Source organism: Vulpes lagopus, chromosome 12, assembly GCF_018345385.1.
Source record: "Vulpes lagopus strain Blue_001 chromosome 12, ASM1834538v1, whole genome shotgun sequence".
Lineage (NCBI taxonomy): Eukaryota > Metazoa > Chordata > Mammalia > Carnivora > Canidae > Vulpes > Vulpes lagopus.
The window spans coordinates 49,088,019-49,112,184 of record NC_054835.1 but is presented as its reverse complement, the minus strand read 5'-3'; the positions used below and the strand labels follow the sequence as shown (position 1 = coordinate 49,112,184).

At 50.0% G+C, this 24,166-nt stretch overlaps 1 protein-coding gene across 3 annotated transcripts in view; it reads left to right on the top strand.

Annotated features, from left to right (window-relative positions):
• Nucleotides 1-23,284, top strand: part of RGS9 (regulator of G protein signaling 9) — a 69,951-nt gene extending 46,667 nt beyond the window's left edge. For all 3 annotated transcript variants that reach the window (XM_041723708.1, XM_041723707.1, XM_041723709.1), the window contains exons 14-19: nt 3,905-3,992; nt 6,336-6,474; nt 9,195-9,280; nt 11,473-11,590; nt 20,564-21,039; nt 22,750-23,284. In XM_041723708.1, the coding sequence (XP_041579642.1) occupies nt 3,905-3,992; nt 6,336-6,474; nt 9,195-9,280; nt 11,473-11,590; nt 20,564-21,039; nt 22,750-22,900 (1,058 nt within the window). In that variant the 3' untranslated portion in view covers nt 22,901-23,284. The remainder of the gene's footprint in view (nt 1-3,904; nt 3,993-6,335; nt 6,475-9,194; nt 9,281-11,472; nt 11,591-20,563; nt 21,040-22,749) is intronic.
• The last annotated feature ends 882 nt before the right edge of the window (nt 23,285-24,166 follow it).

The following is a 24,166-nucleotide window of genomic DNA, read 5'->3' as shown; positions in this document are numbered from 1 at the left end:
AGCTTTCAGTTGGGCTTCTCCAGCCTTTGCTGAAAGATGTGCTTTTATGGGATCCGTTCATTTGCTTACTGGATCCCTGGCCCTGCAGACTATCCTATTTGAACCTCCATTCTCAGCCACTTGTTCCCAGGACCCATTTGTCTATGGGGTTGCGCCTGAAACTAATCCCAGGGGACATGCCATTAGCCTGCTTGACTGCCTGATGCAGCACATTACAATATGGATTCCTGACAATCCTTCTCTCTAATCAAGCCTAATTGCCGTGATAAAATAAAACCCAGAACAGATGATGGGAAAGGCAAGTGCTTTTAGCTGCCCCCCACAAGCCTACCCCAAGCAACTGGCGAATAAGAGGATAGAGTGCCATCTAGCGGCAGCATGGCAAACTGCACCCTGAGCTTTCCCACCCTTACTTGGTAATAGTGAGAATCTGTTGAAAAGATTTCCTTAAAATTAATTAAAAAAAAAAAAAAGAATTGCACAAACTTAGATGGAAACTTATGCCAGATTCAATTCTGAAAAATCTATAAGACGTTTGAATTTTTTCAAGTTGTGTCAGAAAGTCAATGGAAATTTTAAGCGGAGAATTAATAAGCAAATTGTAGTTTTGTCCTGTCTTATGTGTCACATAAATACTACTTCACATATATTCATGATAAGTAGCTTATCTAAGCTCTAAGGTGAATTCATTTGTAAAGATATTCCCCTTGATTTTCTGCCTTAAAAAATTTATTTCCTGAATTCTGAGAGAAATATTTTAAGTGACAAAATGGATATACTGCTCTCTAAATCGCTTGATTTAGGTGTTCCCCATCCTTTACCCAACAGTAGATGATTATGGCATAAAATGTAATGAAAATCTATTCAGCTATAAAAACAATAATGTGTGTCACACACAAACATATTGTGCAAATTGCTTTTCTTTAATCTGAGATCTCACATTGAAATGTCAATAAATGTACATGAGGAGATTAAATATGTATATACAATGCATACATACATAATTAAAATAGATATATCTTAGGTAAAAAAATATAAAACTAAATCATCATTTGTATACTGTGACCCATCTTTATAAAAACAAAGGGAATCAATAGAAACTTATAATGTGTTGGGGTGCCTGGGTGGCTCAGTCGGTTGAGCGTCCAACTCTTGGTTTTGGCTCAGGCCATGATCTAATGGGTCATAGGATCAAACCCTGCAGTGGGCTCCACACTCAGTGGGGAGTCTGCTTGAGATTCTCTCCCTCTGCCCCACACCCACTCACTTTCTCTCTCCTTCTCTAAAATAAAAAAGATAAATAAATCTTTAAAAAACAACAACAAAAAAAAAGAAAAGATTTCCTTGTGTTATTAAAATAATACTTCTGGTGATCTCCTCAAGAGATTCCCGAGGCTTCAGGGGTAAACAGGGGAGATGAATCGTGAGTTTTCTCATTTAAATCACGTTTTTAAGAAATCGGGATCTACTTCGCATACCGTAAATAGGCGTACCATGTAATTCATGTGCCATCATCCTTTTAGAGTGTACAGTTCAGTGGGTTTTTATTTATTTTTTAAAAGGTTTTATTTATATATTTATGAGACACACAGAGAGAGGCAGAGACATAGCAGAGGGAGAAGTAAGCTGCCTGCAGGGAGCTCGATGTGGGGCTCAATCCCAGGACCCCAGGATCACACCCTGGGCTGAAGGCAGACGTTCAACCACTGAGCCACCCGGGGGTCCCCAGTTCAGTGGTTTTTAGTATAGTCACAAAGTTCCACAACTATCATCACTATTTATTTGTAGGACATTTTTACCACCTCACAAAGAAACCCCGAACCCGTTAAAAGCCATTCCCATTCCTCTCTCTTCCTCTGCCCCCTCCCTTCTTCCCCCTTCCCCACCATTTAGGTGACCTCGAATTTCCTGTCTATCTTCATGGATATGCCTCTTATGGACATTTCATATAAATGGGATCATACCTTTGTGGCTTTTTGTCTTCTTTCACACAACATAGTGTTTTCAGGGTTCATTCCTGTTACATTATTTAATGGTCCTTCATTCCTTTTTATGACCAAATAATATTCCATAGTATGGAGAGGCCACCTTTCGTTTATCCATTCATCATTTGGTGGCCCTTTGGGTTGTTCAGAGTTTCTGGCTGTTGTGAATAATGCTGCTATGCACACTCATGCACATGTTTTTCATGTGCTCACTTAATTTTTTATGGTAATAAAATATTCATCACATAACATTTATCATTCTAACCGTTTTTAAATGTATGGTTCAGTGGCGTTCCGTACATTCACGTTGTTGTGTACCCATCACCACCATCTACCTCCAGAACTGTTTATTTTCTCCAACTGAAACTCTGTCCCCGTGAAACACTAGCTCCCCATTCGCTGTCCCCCCCAGCTCCTGGTGACCACTGTTCTACTTTCTGTGTCTATGAATTACTCTATTTTTAGGTACCTCATGTAAGTGGAATCATACTTCTTTTTTGTCCTTTTGGACGGGCTTATTTCACTCATTTCACTAATGTCTTCAAGGGTCATCCCTATTGTAACCTATGTTAGAATTTTATTCCTTTGTAAGGCTGAATCATATCCCATTGTATGGAGATGCCAGGTTTTGGCTATCCATTCATCTGCTGATGGACATTTTTGCTTCCACCTTTGGCTATGGTAAATAATTGCTCATTTAATTTTAACCTTAAGCATTTGCTTTTTTTTTTTTTTTTGCCATGAGTAAGGCGGTCTCCATCGCACTTGTTGTGAGAGTGATTGGCTGTCACTTAAAAGCATCACTGGCTTGTCCACTCCTGCCTGTGATCTCAATCCTAAGAGCACCCTAACATTCATGTTGAAGAGCAAGGATCGCTATAGAGTTATGGGACAGACATCAACAGTTTAGAATTATGCTGCTTTTTCCATTCCGATGCACCTGGGACCTTTCCAGAGAATGGTGTGAATGGAGAGGAGGGGGAGCTCCTGTCTCTTCCCCGCCCCCCACAGCATACTGTGATTTACACACATGCACGTGCACACACGCACATACAACACACACCTACCCACATGCACACCCATATGTAATATGCACACACAAGCACACGTGCACACACAGCCACTTGCTGCCCCACTGCTGTGATCATCTGTATTTTCTTAGGCACAGATGATCACCTGGGTTGCTTGGACCCAAGTACTTGCACTCCTTGTGGGTGCCGTGGGGAAGTGAAGGCTCGAGAGGAGACTGGCTTTCCTTCTGGGCCCAGAGGAGCCGAGTCTATGAGGCTCAGGTGAGCCTCCTCTGGGTCCCCCCGTGGCCAGGCCTTCCCTGAGAGTCCATAATTGCTGGAGCAGCCGCTCTGTAAGGACCTTTGGCTGGAATATGCCACACAGGGGGCTGTGAAAGAGGGAGTCTCTACACACAAAGGAAGCAGAAGTCATGTGCAGCTGCTGAGCATAAGCGAGGTGAACGGGGGCTTTATGAAGAAAGCCTGTGGGGGAGCAAGCAGGACGTGGGTACAAGCCTATCCTATGCTAGCTTGTTCAAGCAGTGTTTGCTATAGTCACATTCCAGGACAGTCCCTGGGTGTTGATAGGACCTCTGACCCCAGGAGAGGCCCACGTGGCTGCAAACGTGGTGGGTGCCAGGCTGGTTCATTTCAGAGACCACGTGCGGGGCAGTGGCAGGTGAACAATGTTCTCCCAGGCTCTGGAAGCAAGACTCGGCTCCTCCTCTCGAGGGGTGTTTTGTCCAGCCTCGCAGCGTGGCCTGGGCGTGTTCTGCAGAGGGGAGATGCTCCCTGGGGCATGGGGACTGAATCCGCCCCTGCTGACCCATCTCTCTTCTTTCCTCTTTTCTTCTCCCACCTTGGTTCCTGCCTGGCTTTTGTCTGCGTGGACCTCTGCTCCCCGTGCAGGAGAGAATCTGGGATTCTGGGAAGCCTGTGAAGATCTGAAGTATGGAGATCAGTCCAAGGTCAAGGAGAAAGCAGAGGAGATTTACAAGTGAGGACTAGCCAGATTGTTGGGAGAGCCTCCCTGTGGGCCCCTCCTCTGCCCCCGCTGGCCACCCCATCACCTCGGATGGAAGGGGAGGGACCACATTCCTGGTGTGGGCTCAGGCTCTGCAGCTGCCAGTGCTATAGATAGATGCATCCCCGCTGAGGCTTGGGGCTTCCTCGGGAGAAAGGCTGGGGAGGTGCGTGGTGTCCCTGCCCCGTTCCCAGGGGAATGTGCTCAGGAGTTAGAACAAGCTGCCCAGAGTCATAATGCACTGCTTTGTTTTTGACTAAACCCCCTTAGATGTCCTGGGAGGGGTGTGTGTGCGCGTGTGTGCGGGTTTGAGAGAGAGGAGAGAGACAACAGGTGGAAGAGGAAAGCCTCCTATCCTCTGCCAGCTTGGAGAAGTGAAGACCATGAGGTCAGGGAATGTCCCCAAGTCTCTGGGATGGGGCCCCCAGCTTGGAGTACAAATGTGGGCTCATTTCTTCTTTTGCATGTAATGGCTCTGGGCCCTGCTAGCTCAGCACAGCAGTGAGTCTGTTCTGCTCCAGGCCTGCTTCTCCCCAAAATTGCCCTCCATGTTACCCAAGAACCCAGGGTTCTAGTTCAGAGGGCCAGGCCTGCCTCTTCTGGAGAGGAAGAGGAGGTGGGCCGAGACCTGGGCCCGCTGAGCTGCAGAGCTGTTGAGATGTGTGCCCGCCCCCTCCCCCGCCCCCCGGCTGAGCTGGGCCGGCCTCCCTGCCAGTCCTTCTCTCTGCCCTGGTCGTAGTGGACACCAGCCTTGGGCTCTGAGTGCCCAGCATGTTCAGTTCATATACACGTAGCAGTGGTTTTCAGAGCCTAAGCCGCGAGCCGAGCTGTGTGCTGGGCTGGGACCGGCCCCCGCTGGCCACCAGACTGTAGCTTCAGTCGGGACAGCAGGCCAGATGGCCCCTCCGCCCTGAGTACTTGCCCCTTTGGATGTCTGGTGTCCTTCCGACAGGCTCAGAATGGGCTACTGCAACTTTCCGAAAGGCTCCAGTAACGCCGACAGCCTCATACTTGGGGGCATCTTGCACTTTCTCAGAAATGTCCCCACCTCCTCCCACAGGGGGGACTGTGCACATGGAGAGAAGTGGGGGTGCGGGTGGGATTCTCCTTCCAGGAAGGTCCCCTGACGTCCTTGCTCAGAACAGTGGTACCTGACCGACTCACACACCACGACACACAACTCCTAACTCCAAAAATCAGCTGTAAAAATCCTTGCTGCCTCCACCTTTCTAACAGCTAGCTTCCTTTTTCCCTAGGCTCCTCTATTACAGTGTCTTAGTCTAAATTCCAAAATTTTGATGTCTAGCTTCAGGGTGTGGCAAAACATTCATGGATTTCTAACTCTGAAACAAGTCAAAACGGGAAATGCTGGAGAGCCATGTGGCTGAGTTTGGGTTCTCATTGGGGCCATCCGCCCTCTGGGTGCTGGGGCTGTGGCTGCCTCCTGACTCAGCATAGGAGATTCCTTTTCTTCCCTTTCCCTTTCCCTTTCCTTTCCCTTTCCTTTCCTTTCTTTCCTGATTTTATTTATTTATTCATGAGACACACAGAGAGAGGCAGAGACATAGGCAGAGAGAGAGAAGCAGGCTCCCTGTGGGGAGCCTGATGTGGGACTCGATCCCAGGACCCTGGGATCATGACCTGAGCTGAAAGAAGACGCTCAATCACTGAGCCACCCAGGTGTCCCGAGATTCATTTTTAAATACATCTAGAGAGCCTGGCTGGCTCAGCGGAGCATCGGACTCTTGGGCTCAGGGTAGTGAGCTTGAGCCCCATGTTGGGTGTAGAGATGACTTGAAAAAAGAATTTTATTTTATTTTATTTTATTTTATTTTATTTTATTTTATTTTATTTTATTTATTTATTCTTTTGAAAAAAGATTTTTAAATACTTCTAGACTGGGCCAAGGGAGAGCAGAGGCCCTGGAACCCCTGTTTGGGGATGTCTCGGCCTGGTTCTAGGTGAGCCCCAAGTCCTTGTCAATAAAGCAAAAGGCATTAAATAGGAAATTGGATTCTGTCTTCCAGTGGCTGGCCTTGCTGCACCGACTGTTTGCTCCCCCAGGGGTTGGGAACACTGAAGTTAAATACGCACCTGCTGAATACTGGTGTTGACATTTTCTTGCTTCTAAGAAATGTCCCTTGCCAACCTGTTGAGACTCTTTACTGTCCCCTTAAGAAGGACTGCTGTCATTCCCAGTGACCTGCTTCATTCTGGGTGACCCGAGTCATGTCGATCCCTCCCTCCCAAGCAGCTGTAAACTTTCATTAGCTGACTTGGTTGAGCTACTGGCTAACATATTCCTCCCCGCTCCAGGCTCTTCTTGGCCCCAGGGGCGAGACGGTGGATAAACATAGATGGCAAAACCATGGACATCACAGTCAAGGGGCTGAGGCATCCCCACCGCTACGTGCTAGATGCCGCGCAAACCCACATCTACATGCTCATGAAGAAGGTAGGTGGGGTCTGTGCGGATGGCGATCTGGGGCCAGGATGCCCTTCCCTTCTCAGGTACCTGGAAAAGTCTTTACCTATGGGAGCAAAGGGAGATGCTGTGTGGCTTCTGCTCTGCTGGTGTTGGGGTACAGTGTTGTCAACAGTCTCTTCCACCCATCCACTGGCCTGGAACCTCCCAGAGGCTCCAGTCTTGGTGGCTGGGTGGGGATGGGGGGACACTTACAGATGCTCAGATGCTGTGTGCATCCTTTTGGGCTGTCACTCTGCAGTAGTGGTACAGGCGCTCATGCCCTGGTGATGAGAGTGTTGCTACAATAGCTGTTATTTCGGGGGGGGGGGTTGGGAGGTGCTGTCACGGTGCAAAGCATGGAACTTTGTATCAAGGACAACCCATGGGGCAGGACTTGCTTCTCCAAGGCCTAGATAATCCAGGGTCTCCTCAGAGGTGAAGTCAAGAGCCAAACTGTGTCCGCCTGCATCTGAAGGCACCTCTTAGTCTCTAGCATAGAATGTGGCAGTTCTGGAGGCCCTGACCCTAAGCAAGTATCACAGGTTGGGGGTGGGGAGGAGTTTAGTATCTGAAAGAGACAGATTTGGTGTGATGATGGTAAAACCCTGTGGGAATTCAGGTGGCCTTCCTGGGTTATTTTTTTTAAAGATTTTATTTATTTATTCAAGAGACCCACAGAGAGGCAGAGACACGGAGAGGGAGAAGCAGGCTCCCTGCAGGGAGCCCCATGTGGGACTTGATCCCAGGACCTGGGATCATGCCCCGAGCTGAAGGCAGACCCTCAACTGTTGAGCCACCCAGGCATCCTGCCTTTCTGGGTTATTAATGAAAAGTGAACATGGTGGGAATTTTTAGAAAACTGTTAAAAAAAAAAAAAAAAAAAAGAACCCAAGACACATATTAGTCACTTTCTTAAGAAATTAGAATTTGGGGCTTGGTGTTGGCCTAAGAGAGGTTTGTTTCTTACTTAATGTCATAAGAAGACTTTCTTCAGAGGTCCTGGATGGCTCAGTCTATTGGGCAGCTGACTCTTGATTTTGGGTCAGGTCATGACCTGAGGGAAGTGGGAACGAGCCCCCCATCGGGCTCCTTGCTCAGACACAATCCTTGCGTCTGCTTGAGATTCTTTCTCCCTGCTTACATGCATACACATACACTCTCTCTCATAAATAAATATTAAAAAATAAGACTTTCTTCACTTTAACTTCACATTACTACAGTTATTCTTATGGCAAAGTATCTCTAGAAACTTTCATTTAAAAAAAAAAGAAACCTTCATTTATATGATGGTGGTTTGTTTGAGTGGCAAATTTTTATTAGCTTCCCTTAATTATATTTCTTTTATTTAGTGTTTTATGTATATTGTGTTATAAAGAGATATTTTTACTTTGCTTTTCTTTTTTAAAAATTTTATTTATTTGAGAGAGAGAGAGAGAATGTGAGCTGGGGGAGGGGTAGAGGAGGAAGAGGGAGAAGCAGATTCCTCACTATGGAGGGAGCCCAACACGGGGCTCCATCCTAGGACCCCAAGATCACAACGTGAGCCAAGGGCAGATGCCTAACCTACTGAGCCACCCAGGCACCCCTTCTTTGCTTCTAAAATATGTAATAGTTTAGAATTTTCATGAAGCGAGATGAACCACTTTTCTCCACTTATTTTCCATCAGTGGGGTTTCTCTGTTTAGCTTACAAGAAGACTCTCACTTCCTTAATAATGGTCTTCCTTTGGGTATTTAGACATACATTTTGATTCTTAAAAATGTGGTTTTATACAGCCTTTTTCAGAGACACCCATGGAAGCCAGATTCTAGCCAGAACAAAACGGAGTCATGCATAACTTAAGAACAACACATACACTTAGTGGACTGTGTGTCCCTATAGGCTGTGTCCTATGGCAATAAACTCAACATGACGCGGTGATCTATAATCTCCACTCCCAGACTCTGTCCTGGTCCTCATAACTTTTACTGCTACCACTTAGTCTTTAAAATGGTACCGTTTTGATAAATTTAAAAAACTCAGTCCCTGGATTGTTGCTGTGGGCCTCATCCCATTTGTTATAACGAGAGTTTTGAGTTGGTTTGGAAGTGACAAGCATTCATGAAGTGACTTCTCTGATTCTGCCAACGTCCAGGAAATAGCCATCCAAGAGAAATCGGACTCTTGGTCTTTTAAAAAATTTATTTTTATTATTTTCTTGCTTTTATATCTAAATTCAGGGCAGAAGGGGGTGTTTGTGGGCTTCGAAGTGGGCTCCATGCTCATGGCTGCTTATTTTCCTTGGAAGGAGATACTGGGTGGGAGAGGTAAGGTACAGGTGGCCTGTCATCTCACGCTTACCTCCCAGAAGGTGGATGTTAGCGCAGGGCGTTACAGACCACAGTGCAGCCAAAGTGTGTCAGAATCGGCGAGAGGCTTGTTTTAAGACTCCGATGGCCCCATCCTGGGGGTTTCTGATTTCATAGGATCGGATGGGCCCAAAGATATGTGCTTCTAGCAAGTTGCCGGGTACAATTGATGCCGCTGGTCCGGGGACCACAGTTGAGGACCGTTGCTTTAGACACACGTCTGAATGCCTTTCACACAGGATGCAGATTCCCTTAACTTTGTCATCTCACTGCCCGGGGAGGGCTTGGAAACAGCAAGCATATTCGTTTGATTTGACACTTCCCCTCTCTTAATTACTGTTTTTCTCTTGTTCCCCCTAGGATTCTTATGCTCGCTATTTAAAATCTCCAATCTATAAAGAAATGCTGGCGAAAGCTATTGAACCTCAGGGAACCACCAAAAGAAGGCAAGTAGAGTGGTCTCTAATTGCTGGTTGCCTGCTGTTTTGTTTACAGGGAAGTGAGGGTCTTTTTCAGCCAAATGGCCATGATTGAGATATTTGCTTGATGAAAATATTGGGGACTGGGAAGGATTTCTTAAGGGTATGATTGCCTTGTTTGGCTTCAGAATGCCCTGAAATCATTCTAGCAAGATTTCCTTAGTAATTAACTGCCAGTAAATTTGGTTTCCCTGACACTGGTTCGAGAAAGTTCTGATTATCAGACCCATCATTGCCCTTGCACAAAGGGAAGCCTCTCATTGGTTTGTTAATTGCTACGCTTGCCCACCTTGAAACTAATTTGTGGGAATTAAGTTAGCCATGTCCTCGGATCCTTGGAAAGTCCTAAGACCTTAGAAAGCCGACTACACCCCCCAGAAAAACAGCAGACTAATGGGGGAAATGAACAGGGGCATTCTAAGCATCCTTGTTGATGCCAGGGACCCCCTTTTTGCGAATCCCCTGTTAACTGGTTCGTGTGCACCTTCCCCATTGGAGAGGTGGGTCATCCCATCTAGCAGAACCCGTGGGCAAAGGATGAAATGTTCCGAGGGGCAGTTTGAACTCATTCTGGGGAGGGGGGGAGGGCGAGAAAACTCTGTAGGGACTGAAGATTCAAAAGAGGAGCCTAGTGACAGCTTGAACAAAGACACGGGACTTTGGCAGAGGCTTTCCCAGAGCCAGCGCGTGGCCTGTCCCCCCATGGTTGGTAAATGTTCCCCTGTTTGCCGGCTCAGCCCACGCTGGGCTCTTTTCCAGCGACTCCAACTCAATTCAAAAGAGGGGTGGTTGGACTGGAGCCTTTATCAAAGGAGCTTAGAAAAAACAACCCAACTTGGTTTCATTCTTGAGGATAATGGCCCTGTTATAAAAAGGAGAGAAAGGAAGTCTCTGTGGTGCTATTCTTCTAGGTTTACGGGGAAGGAAGGGAGTTCAGTGTCCCTGGGGGCTTGAAAGCTTCTCCTTTGAGCCACAGAAGGGAGTGTAATCTCTCCAGAAGTTCTGCCAGAAAGTAGTGGGGAAGGGAGGACAGTCTCGTATTTCTCTCTCCAGATATTTTGTAAGTTGGGGCAGACCTGATAAATCAGCTGGGATCTTTTCTGGAGCACCCCGAGGTGGGGCGGGGGCTTGTGTGCTGGTGTGGCACGAGGGCCCCGGTGCACCACTGGCTTGGGAGTGGGCACTTGTGGTGTGGTGGTGTCCCTGTGAGTGAGAATACCTGTGTAAAGGCTCCTGTACCGAGGGAAGCTCAGCCTGTACATATGTGGGGGTTGCGGTGGGTGTGAGTTTGTCCCACGGCTCTCGAGCGTCAGACGACGTATGAAACTTACTTTCTCTGGAACCAGTTAAATCGAGCTCCATGCTTCCCCTTGGCAGGGCTGGTGGGAGACCCAAGTTCAGGCCTGACTTACTGGTAGGAGAGCCCTCATCTTCTTCCCTAGGGCAGATACAAGAATCCTCTGGGCCTTTGTAGTCCAGAGATTTGGGGAGGTCTTGGGTTTTAAGTCCGCCCTTGCTGCTGAAATGCTTGTTTTCCAGGCATCGCAGCTCCCAATTACCTGCATCACCCAGAGCTTTCACCTGGTCCCCAAGACCATGGTAGACAGAGTTGGGTCCCCGGAACCCAGGCTTGACTTCTTTTGAGGTCCTGACTCATCCGGTGCATGCACAGTACCACCAGCCCACTGACCCTCTCCAGGCCTCTTCCCCCTTGCTTTGCTGGCCCAGCCTCTCCCTCTTGGGAGCCCAGCTCTTTTCCTCCTTCCCAGATCCCTGGCTTTTGAAAACAAATGCTCCAACTGCTCCCTGAGGCCAGAACCCTTGGAGCCCCCTTCTTTCAGGAAGAGCCCACCGGGAAGTTCAGCTGACACATTGATTTCTAACCCTTGTAGAAGGCAGGTTATCACCGCCACAGCAGCCCTCCTTGCGCCTAGTGTAAAATCCAAGGGCAACTGGTACTCATCTGGTCCGTCCAACAATGGGGGAGAAAGAGCTAAGGTGGAACATGACTCTGAGGGCCCCCCTTGGGGCTCACCAGGAAAATGAGGTAAAAGCCCAGATTCTGGTCCTGCAGCTCCGTCTCCCATCAGGTGGTACAGAGGCCCTGCTGGGTGGGCCACTTGCCTTTCCACCAACCGCCACCCTGTCCTTCCTTCCAGCTCCGGCCTCCCATTTATGCGGCGCCACCTGCGTTCCAGCCCGAGCCCCGTCATCCTGAGGCAGCTGGAAGAAGAAGCCAAGGCTCGAGAAGCAGCCAATACAGTGGATATCACCCAGGTCATGAGCAAGCTGGACCGTAGGAGCCAACTCAAAAGAGAGCTACCTCCTAAATAGATCTGTGACTCTTGTGGGGGGTGGGGTGGGGGATGGTGCGAGCAAAGAAAGACAGGGTCAGAGCTTAGAGGATGCTGTTCCCCATTAGTGGGGTAGTGGGGTAGTGGGGCAGGCAGGTTCATCCCATACTCCCCCGACCTCCTTCACGGTGGACTTCCTAATGCCAGGGCGGCTAGAGCTAGGTCCCCCAACCCCCCAGCTCCAGCTCACCAAGGGCCAGGGTTGCCAGTGGTGGGGTGAAGTCACCTGTCTCAGTTGCTGAGGGGGTTCTTGCGGTGGGAGCATAGAGAAAACAGGCTGCTTCATGAGCCACCATTTGCTTTGAAAAATGATGGAGGAGGCCCCTCCACTCCCACAAGGCATAGTTTTTTCAGGTACATCCATTTCAGATAGCTTAATGAACCTCCTCACCCCACCTCCCCAATTTAGACTCTGCTTCTAAAGGAGTCTGAGATCCCTCCCAGGGACTAGCTGCAGGGTCCCCAGGACTCCCCTGCTATACCTTCCTGGAAAGGCCCTGCTAAGACATCCCTGGTGAGCTTGCTCTTGGTCACAGTTAGGGAGGGTTGGTGAGCTCTCTCCTTCCCTTTTTTCTACCCGTCCCCTGATACCTACCAGGGGAATATGTAGCTGGTAGGGATGAAGGACTGAGGCTAGAAGCCTCCAGAACAGTCAAGGGGAAATAGCTTTCTGAGGAGCTTCATTGTGGGTAAAGGAAAGGTGCTAGTATCTGCATTCGTGGGAAGAGAGATGGTAAACACCTGGACGTTTTCAAGATGAATTAGGGTCAAAGATAATACTCTTTGGGATATTTTCTTTCTTTCTTTTATTTTTCTTTAAAGATTTTATTCATTTGTTCATGAGAGACACAGAGAGAGAGGCAGAGACACAGTCAGAGGGAGAAGCAGGCTCCCCACAGGGAGCCCAATGTGGGACTCCATCCCAAGACCCCGGGATCACGCCCTGAGCCAAAGGCAGATGCTCAACCACTGAGCCACCCAGGTGTACTTCTTTTGGATATTTTCTAGATGCTGGTGCTTCCGTCCTGTGTAGCTATAGACTAGGTCAGTCCTTGGTCAGGGTGGAAGGGGAGAACAGATCTAACTCTGACCTCGGGAGGAATACAAGGTAATCCTTGAAGTTAGTTAGCCTCACCTCATACACCTGTGTAAGAACATAAAGGAGATAGAGTAAGTCAGTGAGCCAGGAACCGACATAGCACAGCAAAAAGACTCATATGACACATTTTACTGAGTATCTATTATGTACGAGGCATTGGTGACTACAGTGGGCATGGTCTCTGTCTCATAGAGCTTATAGTCTAGGACTGACAAAAAATAACGAAGCCGACTGTATCACCACCTTTGCTGACAAACACAAAACTAGAGCGGCATCCAGTAGTCCGGGTCTGTTGCTCATGGGTTTAGAGTCATCTGTGCGGCTCTGTTGATCTTGGAGCTCATTCCCATCCCTGGAGGAATGGTCTGTGGTAGCCTAAGCTGGGATGAGTGGAATGATTCTTCTCTACTTCTCATGTCTCTTGTCCTCCGACAGCCTGGCCTCAACATGATCTGGCATGATTGATGCTGATGGTGGAATTGCAAGGGAGTGAGTGGAAATGCATAGAGTCTTGAGGTGTAGGCTTAGAATTGGTGCATGGTCTTCCACCTCATGTTCTTGGCCAAATCAAGTTACAAAGCCAGCCTAGAACCAAGGGGTGAGGAAGTAGACTCTATCTCTTTAGGGAGAGAAATTGTAAAGTTTTGTTGCAAAAGACGAGAAGACAGGAAGGATGAAGAATTGAAGCCATCATTGCAGTCAACAACAACACACTTATGTGGTCAAACCTGTACAAGGTGTTATAAAGGAAATGGATACGATGCTGTGATAGGAAAAAGGGGGGTTGTGTACACTAAGACGGCCTCTCCAAGGTGGTAACATATAAGAGGGTGAGAAAAAGTGGGACATAGGAAGCATGTGGGCAGGCAGGGAGAACTTTCCAGGCAGAGGGGACTGTCTGCATGTGTAAAGGCCCATTGTGGGGAAGCAGCTTGGAGTGAATGCAAAGCTAGGCAAAGGGAGCCTCATGGGCAAAGGAGGCATGGCACAGCGTGAGCTTAGAGAGGTGGGCAAGACCAGGTCATTGGGGACTTTTCAGGTCATCACAAGGAGTTTGTGGCTCTTGGTTTCATGCTAGCAAAATGATCCCATTATTCTCTCCATTTTCCCCAGTCATAGACTAGTTTACACTCTGGAAGAGCAATCAGAGGTATGCTTTGGTCATCTCTCTTTTGAAGAATGTTGGAGTCTTTCAACTCAGGGAGGGCACCCCAAGCAGAAGTGTCTGGTAATGGCCATTGTGTACTGAGTGATGTGAGGCAGGGCCATGTCTCATCACTTGGAGCCTAACGCCTGAGGTACTGAGTTCTGCAGAAGCATATATCACGTGAAGGAAGGAAGGAAGGAAGGGAGGGAGGGAAGGAGGAAGGGAGGGAAAGGAAAGAGCCCTGGATTTGGAGAAGGCTAGTGGTAGGTGGCATGTAGTCTTCACCAAGTCACTTACTGTCTCTGCTTCCTGATTCATGAAGTGAGGGGTTGGGACCGGATCCATACTTCTTGAAACAGACTTTGCGAATTCCAGGAGGGTACCCAGCCCGGGGCTTCCATTTTACTTGAAGATTTAAAATGAGATGAAACTTAGGTGATTTTAAATTTTCTTGCATTAAAATACTCATGAATGTGTTATGAATTAGAATGCAAAATGTACATGAATTTTTTAAGCTAAAAATTGAGACATCAAAGACATTTCGTGCTTGGCTGTGGCAGGTTTAGGCTTTGCCCTCAGACTCCTGGGAGAGTATGTTTACCAGGCTCTCCTGCTGTTTGTCCTACTTTACTAGGGAAGCTAGAGAAGCATGAAACCAGAAGTGCATATTCACTACCCTTTCTAGTTACCTCTTAGGAGTGGAGAGCACACGCCCGGTGCAATAGTGGTGAGGATGGCGGGGTATCAGATGCATCGTGAATTCTTCAAGTTACAGACTGCGTCAAGGTCATCTTTGACTCAACCATCTGCCATCGCCCTCCTCATGTGTGAGATGTGTCTGCTTGACAGGTCTCTCACCCTCCAGCAGATGACCAGGGGCACATAGGGACACCACACATATCAGTGGAAACATTCCCAATGTCAGATACACAAGGATCCCACAGTCTAATGAGAGGCACAAGTGTGTAAAGTTGGCTGTCATGCTTGATGGGATTAATAAGTGTCCATAAGTATTGTGACACTACCCCTCTGAAGGAAGGTGGGAGATGAATGGCTTTAGTCCCAGACGGTGACAGTTATGTCCTCTGAGTGTTCTCTAAACACCTGTTCTGTGCTATGTCCTCTAAGTGTTCCCTAAACACCCAGTGAAGGGTGCCATGGCCGATACAAAAATGGACGAGAGGTTCTTCACCCTTGAGGGGCTGACAAGGGTGCGTGGATGCAAAGATGCAAGGTGAGACAGAATAATGGAATGGAGGCTGGGGTGGTGTACAGCACAGCAGAAGAGCACAGAGATGGGACAGGATCGTCAGGCCTGGAGGACGGAGGGCGAATCCTCCAGAATCTCTCATGTTTGGCAGCAAAGGAGCCACAGGTCCCTACCCAGCTTTGAGGTTTCCTAAGTGTCCGCTGCTGGGCTCCAGCAGGTGGAGGCTGCTCCTGCTAGCTTGCTCTGTGTGGCACATGTAACAGGAGCCCCGCAAGGTCTGTTTGACTCTCAAAGATTCAAACAGTATCTTGGAATCTTTGAGAATCAAACAGTATTTTGAAAATAGTATTTGTTTGGACAGCATTATTGCTCTATTTAATGACTATGGTATTCTCTGCTGTCTGTGTCCTTAGACACCATCGTAATTCCTTAATGCCAGGTTTTAAACTGCTTGAGTTTCTCTGTGGTGGGGTATAGATTATACTAGAATATAAACTATGTGGTAAAGTACCAGGATTTACTCTGTAGAATTTCATTTTAAAGCTTGACTTTTAGAGAGAGGACTGTTCTTTTTTTTTTTTTTTTAAGATTTTATTTATTTATTCATGAGAGACACACAGAGAGAGACAGAGACATAGGCAGAGGGAGAAGCAGGCTCCACGCAGGGAGCCCGATATGGGACTCGATCCTGGGACTCCAGGATCACGCCCTGGGCTGAAGGCAGATGCTCAACTGCTGAGCCACCCAGGCGTCCTGAGAAAGGACTGTTCTTGTGAGGATTGTGATAATATAAAGGCTAGGGACAATAGGTAGAGGACATTGGATAATGTCTGGCATATAATTGTTCAATAAATGCTAGCTGCTATTATCAGTGTCATAACCATCATCACTGTCACCGTCCTCCTCCTCATCACCATCCTCTTCCTCATATCACTGTCATCACCGTCACTATCAACATCATCATCAAGAACATCATCATCACCACCACCATCACCATCATCGCCACCACCACCACCACCACCACCACCATAACCATCACTATCACCACCACTACCACCATCATCACCACCTTCATCATCATCACTGCCACCATCACTACCATAACTATCATCACCATTGTCATCATCATCACCATAACCATCATCACCACCACCATTACACCATCACCACCATCACCATCACCACCATTACCACCATAATCATCATCATCACCATCATCATCATCATCATCATCACCACCATCCCTAGCAGCATATGGTCTCAGAGTAAGCTTGGGCTTTCTGCATCTGTCAACATCGTCCCATACAGTGATTCATTATTCTTTGTTATTCTTTATTATTTAGGGCATTTCCTGAAGTGTGTTTACAACTTTGTTTCCCTAAACCATCTTACTTCTCTGCTCTCTCAGAGTCTTGCAGTGTGGCCCTCCCCACTCTCCAGAGACCAGGATATATTTGAAGGGAGGAGAGTGGGGCATTGGTGTCATATCTGCTGTCTATGAGAGGGCTGACCAGCAACAGTACAGTGACTGGTCCATCCTCTGGTTCCAGCTTCATGGCTACAGTAAGGGGAAGGTCTTGTGCGAGGCTGTGCCAAACCAGATAGTAGGTAGGAGGAATGATGGGTTCACCCTTGTAGATTGTTCTCCATGGAGCCAGTTTGCTTATGGGCTTTTCGAGGCAATGGGGAAAGGGAAAGGAAGGAGGGACCATAGGGGCCGCTGTGTACACTGCATGATGAACCTGAACGTGGCTCACAGGATGGGGGAGTCCAGGAGGCCACAAGGTCTCCTTCAAATTCTCAGCCAGTTTCTAGACAAAATGAATCGCATCTCTTTCCACCACCTGCTTTGCACTCCATTGAAAGGCCTGTGATTGTGTTTTCATGTCACTGTGTACCCACTGCATTTCATGCTCCTCTCCCTGTTCTGTTTGCTTCTTGCATAATAAAACAGCAGCACAAGACCAAACAAACCAAGCTCTCAGAGCTTCACCGTGTCTCTGCGTGTCACATTTCTTTGCCATGTGCCTTGCATGCCGCTGCTTCGCTGCCTCACACCAATGGTGGGCATGGCATGCGCTGGAGGGACTAGGTCTCTGTGGGAGGGGCCAGAGTCACGGAGGGATGGGGTAAAAAGTGTCCTGCTACAGGTGTCCAGGGCCAATGGCGCTAATGGCTATTTGCCTAGAAGGGACCTTCCCGGGCCAGGTAAGTCAAGCAGGACAGTCGCTACTTCCTCACCTGTCTTGTCATTCATCCTGGAAAAGAAGGTGCTGGAGGAGGTGAGGGGTGAGCAGAGGACACAGAATTGGGTGGGTGCGGGGGGCAGTAAATGGAGAGGCCCCTCCTGTCATAAGCTCTACCATCTTGGTCAAGTTGTCATCTCCACGAACCTCAGTTTTCTTATCCGTAAAGTGGAAGTGATCACGAGTTTATCACAGGTTCTGAGAAAGTAGGACTCATGGTTGGGTGTCCTCAGTCAATTTATTGAGGGAGGAGAGCCTTGATGCCACTCCATCTCTCTTAACAAAGCCTATTTCCTAGTTTTGTTGTTTCAGTCTACTGTGCAGGACCCCAGGTCCTGTCCGAGCCCCGCAGGCAATGGGATGGCCATCAGGATCAGTTGACGAAGCAGGGGCTGTGGGGTTACCCACTCCTGGGATTGAATTCTCATCTAGTTGCTGTGTTAGCTGTCTATTGCTGTGTAACAAAGTCGCCAGACACAGATGCTTGTTAGCTCACAGTTGGCCAGAGGAGGCTGGGCTGGGTCCTCTGCTCATGGTCTCACACTCAAGGTCATGCCAGGCTGCTGTGTTCCTATTGGGGGGGGCTCTTGGGAAGGGTCTGTTCCAAGCTCAGTGAGGTTCAGTGTCTCGTTGTAAGGCTGAAGGCCCCAGTGGTTTTTTGCTGGCTTTTAGCTGACGGCTGTACTCAGCGCCTAGAAGCCGCCCCAGTCCCTCTCATGTGTCCCCCTTCCACTTTCAAAGCCAGTAACAGAGAATTTCTCCTTCGTTGAATTCCTGTCATGCCTCAGACCTCTCTGACGTCTGTCTCTGGCCTCTAGACTCAGATCTGAAGGGTTCGTGTGATGAGGTCAGGCTCACTCAGATAATCCTTTGTTAATGTCACCTATGCCATATCACGTAGCCTGACCTTGGAGTGACTGTCATATGACGTTTATGGTCTGCACCCACACTGGAAGACAGGGACGGGAACGTAGGGACCACCTTAGCATCCTACATAGCACAGTCCCTGTTGGTTGTGAGAGCCTCGGGAGGGTGATGAACCCCTCTGGACCTCAATTTTCTGTTCTCTAGAATGAGGGCATTACAGACACATACATCTACTAGCACATAGTAGATGCTTCATATGTTATAGGGCCGAACTCTTTTCACCAAACCATCGTCTCCTGACCCCTTAATTAGAGCAAGCTTTTATCATTATTCTCTCTCTCTCTTTCTTAAGATGTTATTTATTTTAGGCAGAGGAGAGAGAGTGAGCAGGGGAAGGGCAGAGGGAGAGGGAGAAGCAGACTCCCCACTGAGCGTGGAGTCCAACACGGGGCTCGATCCCAGGACCCTGAGATCATGACCTGAGCTGAAACCAGGAGTTGGATGCTCCACCGACTGCACCACCCAGGCGTCCTTCCCCTTTATGGTTATGCCTGTCTCTGTTATGCAGACTGTGTCCTAAGTGGAGGCCCTCATCTCCATAGGAGGACAGTGTTAGAGGCATACTGTGGGGCTCCTCAAACTCATTGGGCAGGATAACAAAACCGTGACCTTGGGTGTCTGTTAGAAGATGCCGTCCCTCAGTTGCAGTCCCTGAGTCCCCGTGGGTGGGTCTGACTGGGGCTGGGATCTGCACCTGCAGCAGCAGATTGTGAGGTGGGCTGAGGTGCAGGCCGCCCTGGGACATGCAGCCCGAGAGCCCGGCTTCAAAGCCTGCCTCATCGTCCCCAGTGGCCTGTCCTTGGGGCTCATTTTTTGAAGCATTAGTGTCCTCATCTATAAAATGGGGATAATGAGAGTTGGTCACCTTACCAAGTGGCTCTGGGAAGTAAATGCAGTGATCCACGAAAAGTGCTCAGCCCAGAGCCTCTTATTTGCTGATTCTCACTACATATTAACAACGATAAGTCTGTCAACCCTGGGCCCCAGGTCTGGGCCTTGGCTCTGGTTTGTTGGCCTGTGGCTGCCAGAGCAGAGGAACAGAATCAGTGGTTCCCAGCTGCTGTTTCAGGATGGGATTGAGCTTGAACTTTGGGGAGCTGGTGGGGGAGAATGGAGACCACCCCCGGTGCCCCGTGGCAAAGCCTTCGGTGGCCTCCTGGCCTTTCTTTTCCTCCAAAAGCTGTCCTTGGATGTGCCTGGCACACACGGGGTGACCTGGAAATCAGGCCACACCCCAAGGAAACCAGCTGCCTCCAGCTCAGCGCCCTGAGCTGCCCTCCTTTGGCCCCAGGATGATGCCCAGGCCCCGGGGGCAGGCAGGCTTCTCTAAGCCGGGCGTCTGTGGGGCTGTGTCAGTTCTGGAGAGGGTTTGTTGTTCCCTGAAGTCCTTTCTGGTTCTCTCTCAGAGACAGCGTTGGCCTAACTGTCCCAGAGGGTCCCCTTCCCCACCAGGACCGGCACATCCTGGCTAGACTTTGGTGTGGGCACAACAAACTGGGCCGATGGGCCCTCGGAGGCCCGTCTATGGAGGGTAGAGAGGTGGCAGCAGAGAGCCTCCCTGCAAATTCCAATTTTAACCTTGTCGGCTCAGACAAAGCTCTCTCGGGCTTCCTCGCTGAACACCTGCCTGGTCCGGCACTCCGGCCCCTCTGCTCCTTGACTCTGGGGCCTTGGGAGCCAGGGAGGCTGAGATCCACCCCCATTCCACCGACGTGTCCTGGTTCCACACTCAGTCTTTCTGGCCCCCCTGCTTTGCTGTGGGAGGCGTGGAAAGTGCCAGAGCATGTCCACCCCAAGTGTGGCCAGATTGACAAGGGTCGGGGCCCAGGACAAGGTGGATGGTCTCAAGCCAGCGGGGCCTCAGCCGGGGCTCCTTGTACCACCTCCACTGCTCCGTCACAGGGTTTAGATGCCTCCAGTCCTCAGGCTGGGAGCCAAGGATAGGGAAGGGATGGCGTGGGGGGTGGCGGGTGCTGAGTGCAGTTCACTGGGGGCAGGAGTTGAGGGGAACTGGAGGCCAGCCTGGCCACACCTGGTGCCCCAGATCCCGAAGACAGTCTGGGATGTGGCCGCCTGACTCCGGGCACCGTGGCGGGGGTCAGGGATGGGCAGCTCCTGGGCAGGAGGCCTCGTGCGGCTGTGCCACTGCGGCGGGTGGCTCTGGGCACCCTCCCCGGCTCAGGGCTGTGCTCCGGGCACGGGGAGGAGCTGAGGGAGCAGGGCCCCCCTGGCCCACGCCACTCACTCTGGCTCTTTCCTCCCTGCAGCCGGGCCAGCACACCGCGCCCAGCCCTCACCTGGCCGTGTACACCGGGACCTGCGTGCCCCCCTCTCCTTCCAGCCCCTTCTCCCCGTCCTGCCGCTCCCCGCGCAGGCCCTTCCCCTCACCCGGCCGCTTCATCCGCAGGCCCAGCAGCGCCATCTGCCCCTCGCCCATCCGGGTGGCCCTGGAGAGCTCAGAGCCCAAGGCAGAGGCCAGCGGGCCGGGGGCCTGCGCGGGGCCTACCGACGCTGACGCCCGGGGGGCCTCGGCCGAGCGCCCCTGGCCCCGGCCCCAGCCCAAGGCCCCGGCCAAGGCCCGCGCGGCTCTGACCTTCGGCAGGCTGCTGAGACGGGGCTGCTTAGCTTCCCCCGTCTTTGCCAGGCTCTCGCCCAAGTGCCCCCCGGTGTCCCACGGGAAGGTGCAGCCCCTGGGGGATGTGGGCCAGCAGCTGCCGCGACAGAAAGCCAGGAGAGTAGCGAAGTAAGAACCAGAAGGGACTGTGCTGTGTGCGCATGTGTGGGTGTGTGCACGTGTATCTCCGTGCATGGTGCACATGCCTGTGCAGTGTGCACATGTGCCTATGCGTGAGCGTGCAGATGCCTGGAGGTCTATGCACACTTGCCTGTGTGAGCACGCATATGTGTGCATATGCCTGTGTGTGCGCATGTGTGCACATGTCTGTGGGGGTGTGTGCACATTTGCCTGTGTGTGAGCATGCATGCATGTACATATGCCTGGGTATTTGTGTATATGTTTGCACGCTTCAGTGTGTGGGAGCATGCACAGTGAAGTGCACATATGTCTGTGGGCATGTGAGTGTGCATGTGTATGCATGTATGTTTGTGGCGGGGACCAGGGCTGTGTGGCTTGAACACGGTCTGGAACTGGGGGCTGGTGGGTTGGGTAACGGGGATTCTAGCCTAGTAGACATTAAAACAAGCTGTGAGATAGTTTCTAGGAACTCAGCATTGCCCTCCCCTGCTTTCTGAGAAAGAAAAGGAACAGGTGTCTCTCTTTTTCATCCTGTTCCCCCTTCTGTTCAGCACACACCCTGCCCCATTCCCCAAATGTTACTCTAATGAATCCACCGCACTTCTAAAGGGCAAGAAAGGCCAGTGGCAGCCCTGGGAACCACAGGTGTGGGGGCTCCAGTCCCCTCCCCTGTCTGAGGTGCCCTCGCCTCACCCACCCTCCTCCTGCATGTACCTGCGGACTCCCAGAGGGGCTTGCTGGGATCCCTGCTTCTACAGTCACTCCTGTGAAAACCACAGTGCGTCTCTTCTGAGAGGTGGCCCCTCTCTGCTCCATTGTGGGTGGCGTTGCAAGCCTGACTTCTGAGAACCCCAAGTGCCCTGAGGCAGCTTACTGGATGCAGAAAACTCCCAGGGGTGCTCCATCGCTCCTGGACCAGTGACAGAAAGGAAAGTTGTGGACAAGGCAAAACTGTGAATTAGGCCCCACCTATGTTTGGTTTGGGGAAGACGGTTGGGAGTATCCCGGCACCAATCAACATGAGCCTGTGTTTGGCCTTGGCTGGTGTTGGAGAAAGAAAGCTCCATGCAGAGGTCTCAGGTTGCCATGGATACCGGAGCATCCCTGGCCTCCTCTGCCTGGCCAGTGTGCTCGGGAGACAGCAGGAGGCAGAGGTTATTAGTTCTCTGTTGCCCACGTTGTTGGGAGGGGGAGGAGAGGCAGGAAGGCGGCCAAGGATTGAGGGTGAGCATGTCTATCGATTCTTCCCAACTAACCTTACTCAGGGAATGTTCTAGCTTTGCAGCCGCTGCCATGCCACACACACACACACACACACACACACACACACACACACACACATGGGCTTGGAGCTTTTAATAGGCTCTTTGCTCAGGGGTACCACTTCATCAGAAGGCAGTCTAACTAGATTGAGGATTAAACTGCAGGCATGTCCTAATGGGACATCCCGAACTCATTAAAACCATAAAAAATTGAAGCCCCTCAAAAATGAAAATAAAACATCTTTCGAATCAGCCTCAATTCAGCAAAAAAAATGTGAGTCCCTTTCTACCACCAATAAAAGAAATCCACCGAGCCATTTGCTAAACACAGAGTTTTTTGGCAACTACACTTGCATGTCACTCTTCTCCAAGGATGTCAGGGTATGTTGAGGATTTGCTTTCCTTTTGAGCACTTGCTTTCCTTTTGTGCCTGAAGCTTTTTTCAGATCAAAATGGATGTGCCTACGCAGAGTGGGACCTGTCTGATGGACTCTGAGGACACCGGGACAGGAGAATCGGGTGACCAGGGCATAGAAAAGGAGGTCATCTGCCCCTGGGAGAGCCTGGAGGAGGGGAAAACTAGCTGAGCCAGGGGCCGTGGACCAAGAAGACGCTTCCAGCAGACCCCGCCAGATGGGGCCATGGGCATGCTTGTTCTGGAACCAAAGTGCATTACGATCACCTTTGGGGGCCAGAGAGACAAGATGGGATGGATTATGGGGAAGTGTGTGCTGATTGGGGTCCCAATGGCCAATTCTTACCCTTCTTCCTGACCTTCACTCCCTTGGGCAGAAGAAAGGCACGTGGACCAGAGGACTCTACTTGCTGCCTTAAAACCGATAAAAGAAAAAAAAAAAAAAGGTTAACTTGTAAGAGTCTTTTGGATTGGAATGTTAGTGTGTGTCTGGTTTTATTAGTTAGTTATGAGCTATTATTTATGAATTAAACTCATTTCTTGTTTGGTTCTAGGGACAAAGGCACACTGAATCACTTTTAAGAACTCCCTTCCTGTCTAAATTGGTTTGTGCATGTTACTTTTATCAACGGAGCACCCCAGAGTGTGGCATCATTCAGGAAGGGGGCTATGGGGAAAGGCATCTTTCTAGAATGCCGGGTGTGTTCAGATCCACCAAGAAGTAGAAACAAGATGGGATTAGATGGGCAAGGGATATTTGGGGGGAAGGATAAAGAGTGGGAGCTGGAGCTGGAGGGTGTGAGGGCTCTCGGACCCTCTGTCAGGCTGGCCTCCGGGGAAGGGGGAGTGGGCAATGGAGAGTCTCAGATGGCAGCGCAGTTCCAGGAAAGTTTTGACCAAGCCACTAGGGTGTCCCTGAGGCAAAGTCACCATAGGAGGAGGTCCTTACGTCTGGCAAGAATGGTTCTCCCTTAGCACCTCCACCATGCAAGGTCACTGGTTAGGACCCGGGGGAAGCCTGGCCACCACATGGACACTCTGGTGGCCATCAGTCCATATGCTCCCCGAAGCAGGAGATCTGAGCATGCATGTTCCTGGCCGCTGCATGCAGTCTGGTAGGTACCTCTGGATGCATCCTCAGATGGGCCTTGGTACATCCCCGCCTCCTCTCCCATACTTCACCCAGCAAGTATTTATTGGGCCCTACCTAATACATGCCAGTCACTGTGCTAGGCCCTGGGGATGTAGCTGTGGATCAGACTCCTTGCCTCTTGAAATTCGTCTAGAGCGGTGCTTCTCAACGAGGGGCAACTTTGACATATTTTTGGGTGTCAGGACTGATGCGGGGAGTGCTCCTGACATCCAGGGGGACACCAGGGATGCTGCTAAAATTCTACAAAGCACAGGATAGTCCCCTACCCTGCCACAATGAAATGAT